This window comes from Leptonychotes weddellii, chromosome 6 (genome assembly GCF_054177405.1).
Source record: "Leptonychotes weddellii isolate Sample4059 chromosome 6, ASM5417740v2, whole genome shotgun sequence".
Lineage (NCBI taxonomy): Eukaryota > Metazoa > Chordata > Mammalia > Carnivora > Phocidae > Leptonychotes > Leptonychotes weddellii.
Window position 1 is genome coordinate 25,314,580 of NC_138374.1, and position 14,204 is coordinate 25,328,783.

The 14,204-nt window shown below is 51.6% G+C and overlaps 1 protein-coding gene across 1 annotated transcript in view; it reads right to left on the reverse strand.

The window, feature by feature from the left end:
• Window positions 1-14,204, reverse strand: part of PAX2 (paired box 2) — a 60,229-nt gene that overhangs the window by 11,411 nt on the left and 34,614 nt on the right. Inside the window, exon 6 of the mRNA XM_081823072.1 lies at window positions 9,878-9,946. Within this exon, the coding sequence (XP_081679198.1) occupies window positions 9,878-9,946 (69 nt within the window). The remainder of the gene's footprint in view (window positions 1-9,877; window positions 9,947-14,204) is intronic.

Consider the following 14,204-nt stretch of genomic DNA (forward strand, 5'->3'; position numbering starts at 1 on the left):
GTGATAAAAAAAAAAAAAAATGTTGGCTGATTCATTTAACAGAATTCCAGAAGCAAAGGTTGATAAATTCTTAACTTGCTTTGCTCAACAGTTTATCTTTTGGAAGAAAAAAGAAGCAACAAAGTAAATTGCTACTCTGGATTCAGTGTCATTGCATTTTACAGCTGCAAATTGTCACGGAGATCACTTATTCGGATTCCCTCTCAGAGACAAAAAGAAAAAAAGGCTCAGAAAGGCTGAGTAATTTTCCCATGTCACACAGCTGGTCATCTTTAAGATGGGAAATGAGGTTCTCAATGCCCAATGCCCTTTTCACTATTCCAAGCTGCTTAATTCTGACCGAGAAACAAAAACCGATAAAAGGGAAGTGATGGCGATCTGGGGAGAAAGCAAGCATGTCTAGAGTTGACAGTAGCCAAGGAAGGAGGCATTGGACAGAATCCAACTTAAGGAAAGCAAACTGCTACATGGGGAGGGAAAGAACAGTCGTGTGATTGCAAGAGATTCTACAAGGGAGTATAATTCTGTAAAGACAGGGTGCTCTAAAAATGAAATTCCACCTCTACAAGCTCAAATAATCAACCTGACAAAGGAAAAGGACTGGAGTGGGGGAGGGGTTGAAAGAGAAGGACATTTAAGGAAAATCATTGTTGTTGCACACGGATAAGCTTTAAAATATGATGAGCCTAGATTTTAAAAGGACATGTACACCGAACAGTGGAAGATTATGCAGCCATTAAAAAATCATGTTTTCAAAGAATATTTAATGATATGTGAAAATGGTCCTATATAATGTTAAGTGAAAATAGCAAGACACAAGCTGTATGTACAGTATCATTCCAATTTTGATAAAAAATTATATATGCACAGAAGGAAAAAAAAGACTGTAAAGAATATACCAAATTCTAACAGTGGTTATCTCTTAGTGATGAGATTATGGGTGATTTTTAAAAAAATTTACTGTATCTTCCAAATATCTTCCAATGAGCATGTATGACACTTATTATCAGACAAAAGTTATTTTTTCCTCTCTTAAAAAGGACACACAACAGATGGAAGGAGAGGACCATAACCAAGGATAGATATGAGAGTAGCATGAACCTGTCAGGAAGACAAAAGCTCAGAACAAGCTGAGACAACAGAAAAGGGCCTTTGTAGCTATGTTTGAAGAAAGAACAAAAAGGAAGGCAGGTTTAGGTTCAGTACTTGGGAAGGGGAGTAAGACTGAGAAAAAAAGGGAGAGAAGGCAGAACCTCTCAACCCTCTCTCCCTCAGCTTGCCTTCGTCTTCTCCATCAAAGAAAAGAATCTTCAAAATGGGACCATCAGGAGTTGCCCAGGTCAGGAGGGGGCCAGGCAGGTAACTCATATCTATTCCAATTTACTTAACTTGCCCCGGCCCAGATAATTCATCTACCAGGACCCTGGAGGAGAAAGTAGATAGGATCCTAAATTTTTTGTTGATAATCCTTGAGAAGTCACAATAAAAGGGTGAGGCAATGAGTGACAAAGCCCAATGCCATCTTCCCTGCAAAAGGGGGATTATGCAAATAATGCTCTAATAAATCTAATGCTAGGGTCAGGAAATCTTTTAGAAGAAATTGTTATACAGTTAATTTGTGGGCCCCAGGTAAGAACATGTTGATATAAATTGTGGCACATGAATTAGCTATCAATGCTCGGATCAAACGCTAACCCCACCAAAACCTCCTTAATTGCCCTGGTTGGAAGCAACTGCGCGCTCTCTCTTTTTAAAACATTTATCAGAGCACTTTATACCTTGATCATAGCATCTATCACATTCTGCTAGTATAATGATGTGTACATTTATCTCCCTACTAGATTAGAAGCTTCTTGCAGTCAAGAACTGTATTCTATTTACTTTTGTGAATCAGTCCCTCCATGTTTTATATATAGCAGGCACTCAATCTGCTCATCAACATAAGTTGCATTTTTTATTGATTAAGGAAATGCTGTGGATGTTAACATTTCACAAAGAACCCCCTTCCTAATTTTATGGACAAGATGGAGAAAAGTGAAATGGCTGATGGCTGCTGGGCTCAGTAGTACCCAAAGCATTTGTTTACTGCAACCAGGAGGGAGGTTTCCACTGGTGGGCACTCTCTCCTTTATTGTAAAGGCAAATAATTCCTTTTTTTAAGATTGTGTTTACTTATTTGAGAGAGAGAGAGCACAGAGGGAGATGGGGAGGGAGAAGCAGACTCCCCGCTAAAGAGAGAGACCGATGTGGATGGAGCTCAACCCCAGGACCCTGAGATCATGACCTGAGCCGAAGGCAGACGCTTAACTGACTGAGCCACCCAGGCGCCCCAAGGCAAATTCTTGTAAAAAACCCTACTGGGATGATGCTACAGAAAACATCCTTATGATCTTAATCAGGTGGAATTAAGAGCCCAAACCAACAAGATGAAATTCAACAGGGATAAATGGAATGCCCTATGTTTAGGTTAAAAAAAAATCAATTATACAAGTGCACAATGGGGTAGACCTGGCTTGATAGCAATTGATGTGAAAAAGATCTCGAGGTTTTCGTTGACCACGAACTCAATATGATCTTGAGTTTGACAGAGCTGATAAAAAAAATCGAATGTAATCTTAGGCTACATTATGGATGCAGAATCTCCAGATGGAGACTGGCAATGGGTCTACTGTTCTTGGCATTGGCTAGACTGTCTCTAGAGTTCAGTGTGCACGTAGGAGAGACTTTAACTGTCAAGGATGAATTCAGAGATGGATAACCAGTATGGTGGGAAACCTTCCTCCAGTGCAGGAACCACATCGTGTGAGAAACTAAAATCCACCGGGGGCCACGCGGGATGAATGGAAAGAAGGGAGGAAGGGACGGAGAGAAGAGAGGGCGTCAAAGGGAGATCTTCACCATCACTTTAAGTGGTGAATATTGTTGTCTCTATTTTAAAGATGAGGAACCTGAGATTCAGAGAGATCATGTGAATAGCCAAAGGTCCCACAGCCAGTAAGGAGTGCAGATGGACCCCACATCCAGACGTTTGGATTCCAAGGTTTTTCCCTCAACACTACCCTGACTCAGTACAAGGCAGTGCTTCCAACAGTGACAACTGTCCATGTATGTCCTATGTCCTGTCAGGCAGCACTGCAGGAAGGGAGAGTTCTATGTGAGTGGCAGATAAGACCAGATGACCTTTAAGAATCGGAGACTTGGCCTTGTCACCACCCTTAGCCCAGCCACTGGTCTCCTTCCACATGGGAGGGGGCTCTCGACACAGTCTCTCTGCATCCTAGCTACTCCGGGGCTCAAGTCCCATCTCCTGCTCGCTCTTCTAGCCACTTCCCTGGATTCCTATTGAATGCTCAGCCACGTGGTTCAGCATTTAATTAATAGCTTATTTTCTGATGTGTGATAGTCTTGTCTCCCCCAGTAGATTATAAATGCCTGGAGACCCACGTCCTGGTTATTCGTTCCTCTCGTACATCCCAACACATTGGGCACTTGGGCCCACACTGATAGAAAGCTCTCCAAAGATATAAGTGTAAGTTTTCTCAATATTCCACTATTTACACACCAAAGCAAAACCACAGACTCTCAGCTCTCTGAAATGGTTTATAGGAAATCTGCCCGAGGACAGAGGCATGACGTGAATGATCATTTAGGGCCCTCATACTTCCTCACCAAACATTAGAAGAGAGACCTAGAACTCCAGAGAATTATAACAGGACAGTTACTTCCGGCATTCTGAAAAAGTTCATCCCCCCTCCTCCCCAAACCCCCCAGTTACCTGTAGCAAAGAAGGGTGTGAGTACCCACGGCCAACACACAGCCCGAGTGAGTGCATGTGACCCATCTATGAAGTAGGAGTGGGTTGAGCAGGTAGAGATGAAGCTGGAGGGAAGGGAAGACCAGAGGTAATGATGGGAGGGGAGCAAACAGGTAGTGGAGAGAGAATCGAACTGCACAGAGAAATGGGAGGAGTGAGCCCTGGGTGGGTGTGGGTGAATTCCCCAGAGTGATCAACTTTCCTGCTTGAGAGCAGGCGCCGTGCCTTCCTGCTGGCCGCCTGGCAGAGGCTAGGGCTCCAGGCTCCCCGGTGGGGCCACTGACCACCGACCACCGGTGGGGAAGAAGGAGCATCTGTCTGTGCGGGACGGAGACTTCCTTCCAACCTATGTGGGCTCTCAGGGAGGGGCTGGGGCCTGCTGCCTGGTGCTGGGTTCCAGCTGGGGCCAGGACCAGTTAGAAACCTCTCTGGAGCCAGGAGGGAAGGGGGCTTTGTTAGCTCAAAGGACACAAGCAAGGCGAAAAATTACATACCAGGCCGCCCTAAGTATGCTTGTTTAGAGAAACTGCTTGCATTTATGAAGTCTTTGGTGCGGAAAGCAGGGTTGCAAATGACTGCATCAGAGCGACAGTAAAGGCCATTAATTTCCTGTTATGTTTTCCTGTGTTGGGGGCTTTATTAATTTAATTTTACACTGTCGAACAACAGCGAGAGCTGACACTGCCACACCGCTGAGGCTGGGGTTTTCTTTTTGTGTGTGGAGCAAGGCTTTGCCTGACATGCAAATCAACGCTATTACCGGAACCAATAAAGATGTGTGGCGGGAAGAGGGGAGGGATGAGGGGAGGGATGAGGAGAGGGAGGGAGGGGAGGAGGGGGGGAAAGGAGAGAGAAAGGAGAGAGAAAGGGCGAAAGCCATCCTTGGCCAGTTTCTGTCTCCCTCCAGGCCTGGCATCTCCTGGCTTCCAGAGCATCCTCCACAATCAGCAATTTCTGCCCATCCTTCACTTTCCCTTCGACTCTTCTTCCCTCGACTGTCCGGCTTCAGATGATTCTACCTCTGCTGTCCTCCTCTGTCCCAGCTCCTGGCGGAACTTGAACAGGGACACTAAGTTCCCCGGGAGAGGAGGGAGACAGACTTCCCCTCCCCACATCCCATCCCCAGCTGAGGCATGTCACCGGAGCACAGGGGCAAGGGGCACACCAACCCCACACTCCCCTTTCCTCCAAAGTCAAGGATTCTGGCCCATTTACATATTAGTGTATGCACACGTGAACCCCTAGAAGGGCAGATATCCCACCTTACTTATAAGGCCCTCTGAGAGCGCCCATATCCTTAACCTTGTCAACCATTCATTTCCTTTGAATTCCCAGAAAAAAAAAAAAATACTGTCTCTGTTTCTCCTTAAGAGACTCCAGCAGCTGTCTTCAGTAGCTACAGGGTATCCAGTTGGCCTAGACCATGATACCAGAGAAAAGGAATCCCAGAGTCAGAAAAAAGGCAGCTTCCTGGGAGGCCACATTCTGGTCCCTTTTACTACTTAGGCCTCCCAACGACCACCCCAGGACCATCCGCACTGCCCCTCACGCAGAGCGGCTTCCACAGGCTGGCTGCCCCAGGGCTCCTTGCTGCCCTCTGTCTGGCTTGCCACGCCACCAATCTGCCCAGGGGGGAGGCACACTGCCCATGTGTCTGGGTTGGCCACCCCACCAAAGGAGAAGAAGATGGGGGGCTGAGCAGGCGAGAGGGAAGGAAAGTGAAGCTCCTGGAGTCACTCCTACCAAACACACCGTCTGCACCCCTCCATCCAGACTTTGCAGTTGTCCGGGGGCCTAGGGAGATCTGTGTGAGCCCGTGGAAGAGAGAGAGAGAGAGAGAGAGTCCATGCATCCCTCCCTCTGTCACTGGCTTGCTTGAGCTCCTGCCCGTACTTTCTGCTTCAGGAGCTCTTTGCCAGGCTCTGAGAGGCTGTTGGATGGAATCCAGCTCTCCCTAGGAGGAAAGCATAAACTTCATAAACTGCATTTACTTTAATGCAGGTTCCTGGGGCTGCTTTCCTCGGGCTTTTCTTCCCTCCTCTGTCTGCTCTGTCTTGGTCACATTTTATCCCTGGCCCTGTGTGCACCCAGACCTCATGTGTGCGCACCTGCGTGCGTGCGTGTGTGTGTGTGCGCGCGAGATGAAGGCTCAGGCAAGAGGAGAATGGGCAAGGTGTACAAGCCTTGTTTAAAGGAGCATTCCTTGGCCTGGCCCTGGAGGGGCCCTGTGAGATGCCCGCATACTGTCTCCGGTGGGACAGAGCACAGAGGGTGCTTTGAGACGGGGGCAGGCGGGCACTTCAGGGAGGGGGGGATACTGACATTTGGTGGGGACAGCCAAATTAGGAGCCACCTGGAGGCTGGGCCTGGGGCTCCAAGGAAGGGAGGGAGAGAAGGCGAGGCCTTGGTGCAGGTTGAGGTTTGTGAGGCCTCCCTGTCTGGTGTTGTCAAGGTCAGCAGGTTCAGGTTCACCGAAGGGTCAGGATGGTTTGAATTACTGGCTCTGCTGCAACTCGGCTTGGAGGCTCGTGATCCGTCTCCCAGCCCCAGAGTCAGGCCCAGCCCTCCCCTCAGCCTCCTTGCCTTTGCACCCCCACCCAGGGCAGAATGGGGAGGGTCCCGGAGAGCCCCGGCGGCCACCGAGGCCCCGAGGAAGGCAGGCAGGGAAGCCCTGAGCTCAGGGCTCCTTCGTGGGCAGCCAGCAAGATCAGAGAGGCTGCTCAGACCCACTCCTCTGGCAGGCAGCAATCTGGCCTACCTGTCATCCAAACCCTTTTTCTGAAGTGTCCCCCATGCCCCTGCCCTTCCCAGCTGCCCCTTGGCCTGAGGAGGAGGCAGCGCCTGGAGAGGGGAGCCCAGAAGCAGCAGGGCCTGGCTCCTCCCTCCTGCATCCATAGCCTGCACTTGGGGGAGAAGGGCAGAGCTGAGGCAGCGGATTTCTCGCTTGGTGCCCTTGCCGGTGGAGGAAGGAGAACGATGCCTACCTGCAGGGCTAGAAGGGGGTCGCCATGTGGAAGACTAGGAGGTGAAGACAGATTCTGACAAAATGGGTGTGCATGCACGTGCACAGGAGTGCACGGATGCAGGGGGTGGGGGGAGGACCTGAGGCCTTTGCTGGGAAAGTTGGGATACTGTGCTGTACCCACCCTGGTTTCCAGTGGTGGAGGGACACAGGCAGGCAGCCCCTCCACGGCAGACCTGTACATTCTCTCCTGGGGGCAGGGGTCAACCTGTCTATTCTGGCACCTTATGAAGAAAGTCTCTTTTGTGCTAAATCTCAACATACTTCCTCAAACAACCAAATACAACTCTTTCTCCACAGCAGCATGGACTGGCCGGGAAGCCACTGGTTAGTGGTCTGGCTGCCAGTCTCCGGTGTAAACACAGGGATTTATGTACAAATTCAGGCCCCTATGTCAACTACACAGGCTAAACCCTGGTACTTCCAGAAAAAAGTAAGCCCACATGCACGCAGATGCCAAATAAAATATCGACATAACCTACCCCCACCTCTGTATAACGATATGGTCAGTGTTCAACAGGCTCATGGCCAATAGTACCCAGAAAATGGGGCTAAAATACGTGATCCATCTAAGATAGAGAATCTCCCCCCTCTCGTTCGAACGGTCTAATTTCCCAGGTTACTGGGAAGATAGAATCATAACAATGAATGTGTGTTCATAAGTGGATTTTTTTTTTTTTTTTTGGTATCTTAGTGAGTGCTGACCTTTAAACCTTAACTCTTTCCTGGACTGGAGTGGACATTAGCCAGGTTTTGATGATTTGTCGGAAAATGAACATAAGTTGAGCTTTGTTGATACAGTTAAACTCAGGCACTTGTCCAGACAGATGACTACCTTCCTGTAGATTTGGTTTCTGGACTTTCATAGAACCTGCCTCATGTGACCTGGGCTGGGTGGTATCGGGCATGTGAAATCATATCATTCCAGCCATAATCCACAGAGTACCTCTCCTTAGAGAAACTCGAACTCCGTTCAGCTTCCCTCTGCCAATATAATGTTTTCTTACAGTGCCCGGCCAGGGCCTAGAGGAGAGCGAAAGCCAAAAGAGGTTCTATGGTTTCCTGCCCACGATGGAAGCTCATGCCAGGGTTCTGAGAGCACCCCACCCTGGGCTCCACGCTCCTGGGGCGGTAGGGGGTGGTATCCTTTGCGAAGGGAAGCAGCTGGCTGGGCACGTAGGTGTGGAGGAAGGAGGAGGTACACAGACATAACTGTGCCCACGCTCTGGGTTTCGGTTAAGGACTCTGCAACATGGTGCAGCCTCGAGGTGTCTTCTGGACACTCCTCGGCACCCCTCCCGGCTCCTTCGGGCTGAATCCTGTCCCACTACCATGGCGTATACTCTGCAAACTTCCCGAAGCTCTTCCCGTGCAAGCCGCCCTCTGCATCTGGACCAAAAGGCCACAGACAACGGCGCAGTGGGCCCGAGGGAGCCAGGCTCTGGCTCCTGCCTCTGCCTCTCAAGCCCTCCGCCTGCGCCAGCCTCCCAAGGAACGCTCACCTGCGGCCTTCCCGCTTCCCCCATCAGCCTCTTCCAGGATGGCGGGCGCGCCGAAGTCCCAGGGCCTGGCTGCGGCGGAGGGGTTGGGGGGAGCCTCTCTTCTTGGGGGGGGGTCCTACTTGTCTGCCTGTTCTGACACCAGCACTCCTCCCGCTGCCCCTCCAGGAAGAGAGTGGGGAAGAGAGGCCGGTGACCAGGGCTCGCCTGGCTTACATTAATGAGATACACCGGGTGTAATCCGGCCACGGAGGCAGCCTACAAGAGGAGGCGAGCGCGGGCGGCCAGGAGCAGGGCTGCTCAGGTAATTGGTTTATCTATCTGGAAGCAGGGGGAGCAATCTCAGCACAGACAGACTAGCAGTAAAGTCTCCTTCCTTAAGGCTATTTCCTTTGTCTTTTCAATTGCTTGCACATCCATGTGAGAGAGGGAGAGAGTGTTAAAGAGAGAGGGAGAGGGAGAAATGTTAATTTGTGAATTAATGGCTTTTCTCAGCGGAATTGTAAATTCAAATGTCACCTCACACGGTGACACCACGGCTGGTCTGCTGAAGAAGCAATGATAAGATCCCCCACCTCCCTCGGTGCCCCTCCCTCCCCAAAGATAGCTGTGGAGTGGAACATGCTACTTTTAATTTGCAATAACAACACAACAGAGGTATGCAGTAATGACTGCCTTCCTCCACCCTCCTCCTGGCTTCCTTCCCCCCAGTCCAGTTGGCTCCCCATTTCCTCCCTCCCCACCCCTTTGCTCTTCTGAAACAACACCTCACCTCACCCCGGCTGCCCCCCACCCCAGCCCAGCCAGGGCCCTATCACATGGGGGTGGGTGTGCCTTCGAAATTGACGATGCTGCAACCCTCTCTTCTCCTTCAATAATCAGGGAATTAATGACCCTGAAGTTAAAGTGAGGCTGATACCGAGGCCCTGCCCAGCGTTGGGAAAAAGCCTTCATTGTTTTCAAGCAGGAGGCGGGCAGCAGTGAGGGAGATTCATGGATGGAGACTGAATATGCAATTTTCTTTCACCTTGCCAAGAGCTGCCCCTGGGCTGTGCCTGGCCTAAATTTTTCCTTTTACCATCTCTGCCTTATCCGGCCCTCCCACCTCCCTTCCATTCTTTCCAGAAAATTACCTTCAAAATTGATTTCCACTTTTACAAACAAATATAATGGGAACACAGGAAAAAACTTGGGCCGTGATGAATTAGGGCTGTCAGGTGCTTCCAGGTCTCCTTTGCTTTTGTTTTACTACCCGATCTGTTCTTTGTTTTTCCAAGGGCTGGAAAAAGTGCCCCCCATCCACTGAGTGACTGACCCTCCAGGCCACTGGGGCCTCAGCCCCCAAACCCAGCAGTGGCCCGTGGCGGAAGTGATCCAGGCCCTGAGACTCTGTTAGCCTCTTGGTTTCCCAGTGGAAGCCTGACCCACCTCCTCGTTTCTGCTCCCTGGCTCTTAGGAGCCCACTCTCCGAATTGTCTCTAACCGCCACCGCCCCAGCTCTTTCCCCTGACCCCCACACCATATTCCCTCTGGCCCCCATACCTCTTAAAGTCCAGACCAGATGCAAACCTCCACCTCCTCTAATGTGGGCAGGATCAGTGTATACCTCGACTAGAGCAAATAAGAGACAGACAGACACTGAGAGATCCCGAAAGACAGGCAGGTAGAAGACTGGGGACAAGACCCTGAGATTGGGAGACCAGGCTCCTCCTCAAAGGGCTTCGAGGTTTCTGAGCCACAACTCCCACACAGCCTTAGGGTGTAAGGGCTCCCAGCCTCCATCTCCCCAGCCTTGGGCCCCAGGTAAACCTGGAGGCAGGCTCAGGACAGCTCATGTATTTGCCTACAGAATGCAAGGTGATGCCTACTGGGCCCTTTGGGCAAAACTCTATATGCACACCCATGTCTCAGGACCGTGGAGCCTTAACATCCTCAGGCCTGGCCTACAGCTCTCCCCGCTCACTAGTATTGGTGGACACGCACCTGCTCACATCTGGTCGTCTATTCAAGTATATACACTACCCAGAAGACTGCATGCCTGCCCAGTACATGGCATTCCATGCCCCTTTTCACCCAAAGGTCTCAGAATGGTAGAAAACACACATACCTACATTTGCTTAAACCACATAAAAAATTACATGGTGTCCATAAAACACCAAACACACATTTCCCTAGATAAATAAATAAACTTACATGTGAGAGCAGAAATGCACAGCAATGGATAGAGAGAGGGATGCCTCCATGTTAGAAAAGAAGGGGTCCTAGATTTAATTACGTACATCTAAAATGCCTTTGGATGCTAAGAGATGACACGTGGCCCACCCAGATAACCATAGAGCAAATGACCACACAGAGATGGACAAAGGTCCTCCCAATCACACATGGGTGGCGGACATCTTTCCCCCACTCCCTGGTCCCATCCCGGTGAGCTTGTCCCAGCATCAGCTTCCCGCACCAAGATTAGGGAGCCTGGGCCCAAATAAGTTTCCTTCTAACATGACTTCACTTCCCCCCCAAACATAAACCTGCCGATTAGGTCCTCCCCCGCAGACCCACGACGACCCGTCTTCCAAGATGGAGCTGGTTCAAGGCAATATCCGTGCTTTTGTGTAGCCCTCTCCACAGTCCCCCCTGAAGTGAGTGCTGATGCTGTCTCCATTTTACAGAGAAAACTGAGCTGATGAAGGGTAAGTGATTTGCCCGAGCCACCAGGATTCAAACCTGGGTGTGCCTCACTCCAGGGCCCACACCCTTCCCCACTGAGCCACACTGCCCGTCCACGCCACTCCAGGGACTGCCTGCTGGCCTCCCCCCGGCCTCCTCCTCCTCCTTCTTGCTGGGTGGGGGTCCTGCAGCCTCCCCTTGCCCAAAGCCAGGGCTCCTGGACCGGGCGGGTGTTGCTCATTGCCAAGGCCAAATCCCCTCATTTGCTCCATGTCCGACCTGAGGAACACACTCGGGGACGTCGAGGAGGGAAACTAACTCAGGAAATAAGCCTCTTTTTCCGGTTACGGCTTCATCCGAAGCAGAAGGGAGATATTAAAGGCAGCGACAGGGCTGAGCCGCTTCCCTGCAACCCGCCCTGTCTGCAAATGCACCCCTGCACGGGTTTGGCACCTCTCAACTGCACAATTCATTGTGCACCTAATTAATGGAATGCAAAACCACGGCCCCCTGCAATCCCACACGGCAAAGGATGATACCAACACACCTCCCCTCACACAGATCAACAGACTCATACCATATGACTTCATTTGGATTTTTGGACAAGTTACGTAATTGCTCTGTGCTTCAACAACACGCATGGACAGCAACGCTTTGGGCTATGGCCGAAAGCAACTGGGTGAAGGCAAAGGACTCTGGTTTTCCAGCCTGAAAAAATACAACAGTCTCTATCTTCCAGCCACATAAACCAGGGCACGCAGCGTTCAGGGAAGCAGTGTCCCTTCAAGGGACCCTGACATACTCACCCAAAATTGTAGCCAAAAAGAGGTAAGGATCTTAGCAGGGTACTAACTGGGGAGCTACCTTCTCAGACTGATGGACAGCCTGTCTTCTGGATGCTTCATGACATAGCTTCCTCATCTGTCCCTGGTCCCTGTCTCATTCTGGGCGTTTCTGGACTCAGGTAGGTGGGCAGTGTCAAGGCGTCTCGACTAGCACATTTCTCAAAGGAAAGTCTGGGGATTTTTCCATACTTCCGACGGCCAGGGCGTGAGAAGGCGTCTCAGGCAGGCTCACAGTCACTGTCAGTTCCCTTTTTCCCCAGAGTCACAGCTGATCGGCCCTTTACTAATATCCCCACAGATATGATTGCTGCAGATACTAATAACGCTTGTCCATATTCCGAGCACCAATGCCAGTAATGCTCTGGGTATTAGCACTGTGAACGCCAGCAGCTACTGCTGAGATTGTCTCCAATAATGGCAGCACACGCTGCAGTGATTGTCCTCGCTAATGCCCACCACCGTGACATTGTTAGAGCTGAAGAATAGGCCGAACTGTACCCAGAGGCAGGAGCGGGAGCGGCTTCCTTGAGGACAGAGAGGCTCACAGCTTGCCCCCGGGGCATGGCACTTCTAGAGAGATGCCCCAGTGCGTGGGGCCAAAGGGGGGCCAGCCTGGCAGGGGCGGCAGGGTCCTCCTGGAGGGAGATGTGCCCCTCCGCCCCTGGAGGTCTAGTCCCTTGACATGTGCCCCTGTTCCCATCCCAGCGCCCCTCAGCGCCCCAAGTCACTCGTAGCCTGCGGTGCTGGCCCAGTATCTGAAGGACACACCTGGGTGTGTGGAGCCCACGCCTGGGGCTGCCTCCTGCAACGGCCTGCCAGGTGTTGTGCTAGCTTGGCCCGACTGCAGACTTGGGCTACATCATCTTGACACATAATTATCTCTCCTATTCTTAATCATCCGAGCTGCTCCCGAATGCAAACTGGGCCTGGCTGCTTGGAGGCACCCAGGATGGGGGAGGGGAGCAGGGCTGTGAAAGGTCTGCCTTTGCTCTCTCTTTTCCTCTCCCTTCCACCTGGATCAGACAGGTCAAGTGTGTGTGGCGGCCCGGGGTGTGATGGGGGGCAGGTCGGGGAGAACTGGCTTCGCTCACAGGTGCTGGCCTCCACCAGGGAAAGGCTAGCTCCCTCTGGTCTGCGATTGGTCAGGGAAAGCCAGAGTCAAGGCAAGAGAACCATCCCCCCCAAAAGAAGTAGGGCCTCGGATCCTCCTTGTCCCCTGGCTAGGCCCAGGAGGTAAGTGTTTAAGCAGTAAGAGGAAACTGAGAGCCCCCATGACCCCTCACCTAGAAGATGCCAATTGCTTCCTGAGATGTCTCCCCACTGCCATCATGGTCAGCCTGCTGGAGGATGGTCTTCCCAAACCCAGCCCTGCTCTTCTCCCTTCCTGCTCAGACACTTTCAGTGGCTACTCATGCCTGCAGAAAAAAGTCCAGACTCCTTATACGCTCCGGTCTTGGCCTGATCTCCTGTGGCCCTAACCCATGTACTTCGCCTTCCCTTCCGGCCCTTCCCTCTTGCCCCTTCAGCCCTGCCAGAGCACGCCTGCGTCTTCCCCACCACAGTACCCTCTGGTCACAAGGCTCAGTCTACCAGGTAGAATTTCACACTGCCATTGTCCTTGAACATGCCCCTGACCCATCCTTCAGGCCCCTCCTCGAAATGCAGCCCTTTCTGCCAGGCTACTCCCTCCTGACTCTGAGTTCCCGTGGCCTGCAGCCCAGACCTCCATCACAACACAGCTATCTGATGGGCCTTTCTGCTCTCTGGGCTCACATGATTTACACGCCCCACTAGACTACAAGCTCCTTAAGGACAAGAATCATATCTTGTTCTGCTTTGGGGTCTTCAAGCCTTTCTTGCAGCTGATGCACAGGAAAGGTTCACTGAATTGAATTGACTTGAAACAATGAATGTGATCAATTGCAAGGAGGAGAGCACTCTGTTCTGGGCCGGCTGGGCCTGACCCTGGGTGGCCACAGCCTCCCGCCAGTGCCTCCCTACCCCTGGCCTCCTCTTATGGCCCATAGGAGTCCAGGAAACAGAGCATGCTTGGCCCCAACCGCAGACCAATAGGGGAGAGTACACGGCGGCAGCGGGGGGGAGGGTTCCTGTGGCCTCCCCCTACCCCGCCTGCTGGACATCTCACACTCTAAAAAAGGCAGGGGCTGGTGGTGAAAGGGGAAACTCTTGGGGCCTGAGGAAGAATCTTCCAAACCACTCAGGGTGCCAGGGCGCCTGGCTAAGAGGAGTGTGGGAAGCCCCCAGGGAGAACTGGGACCTAGCGCCTTTCCCGAGGCCTCCCCCTGCCCATCAGGGGCTGCCGCCAAAACCGCCACAATGAAATTTAGTGAGTGGCAAAG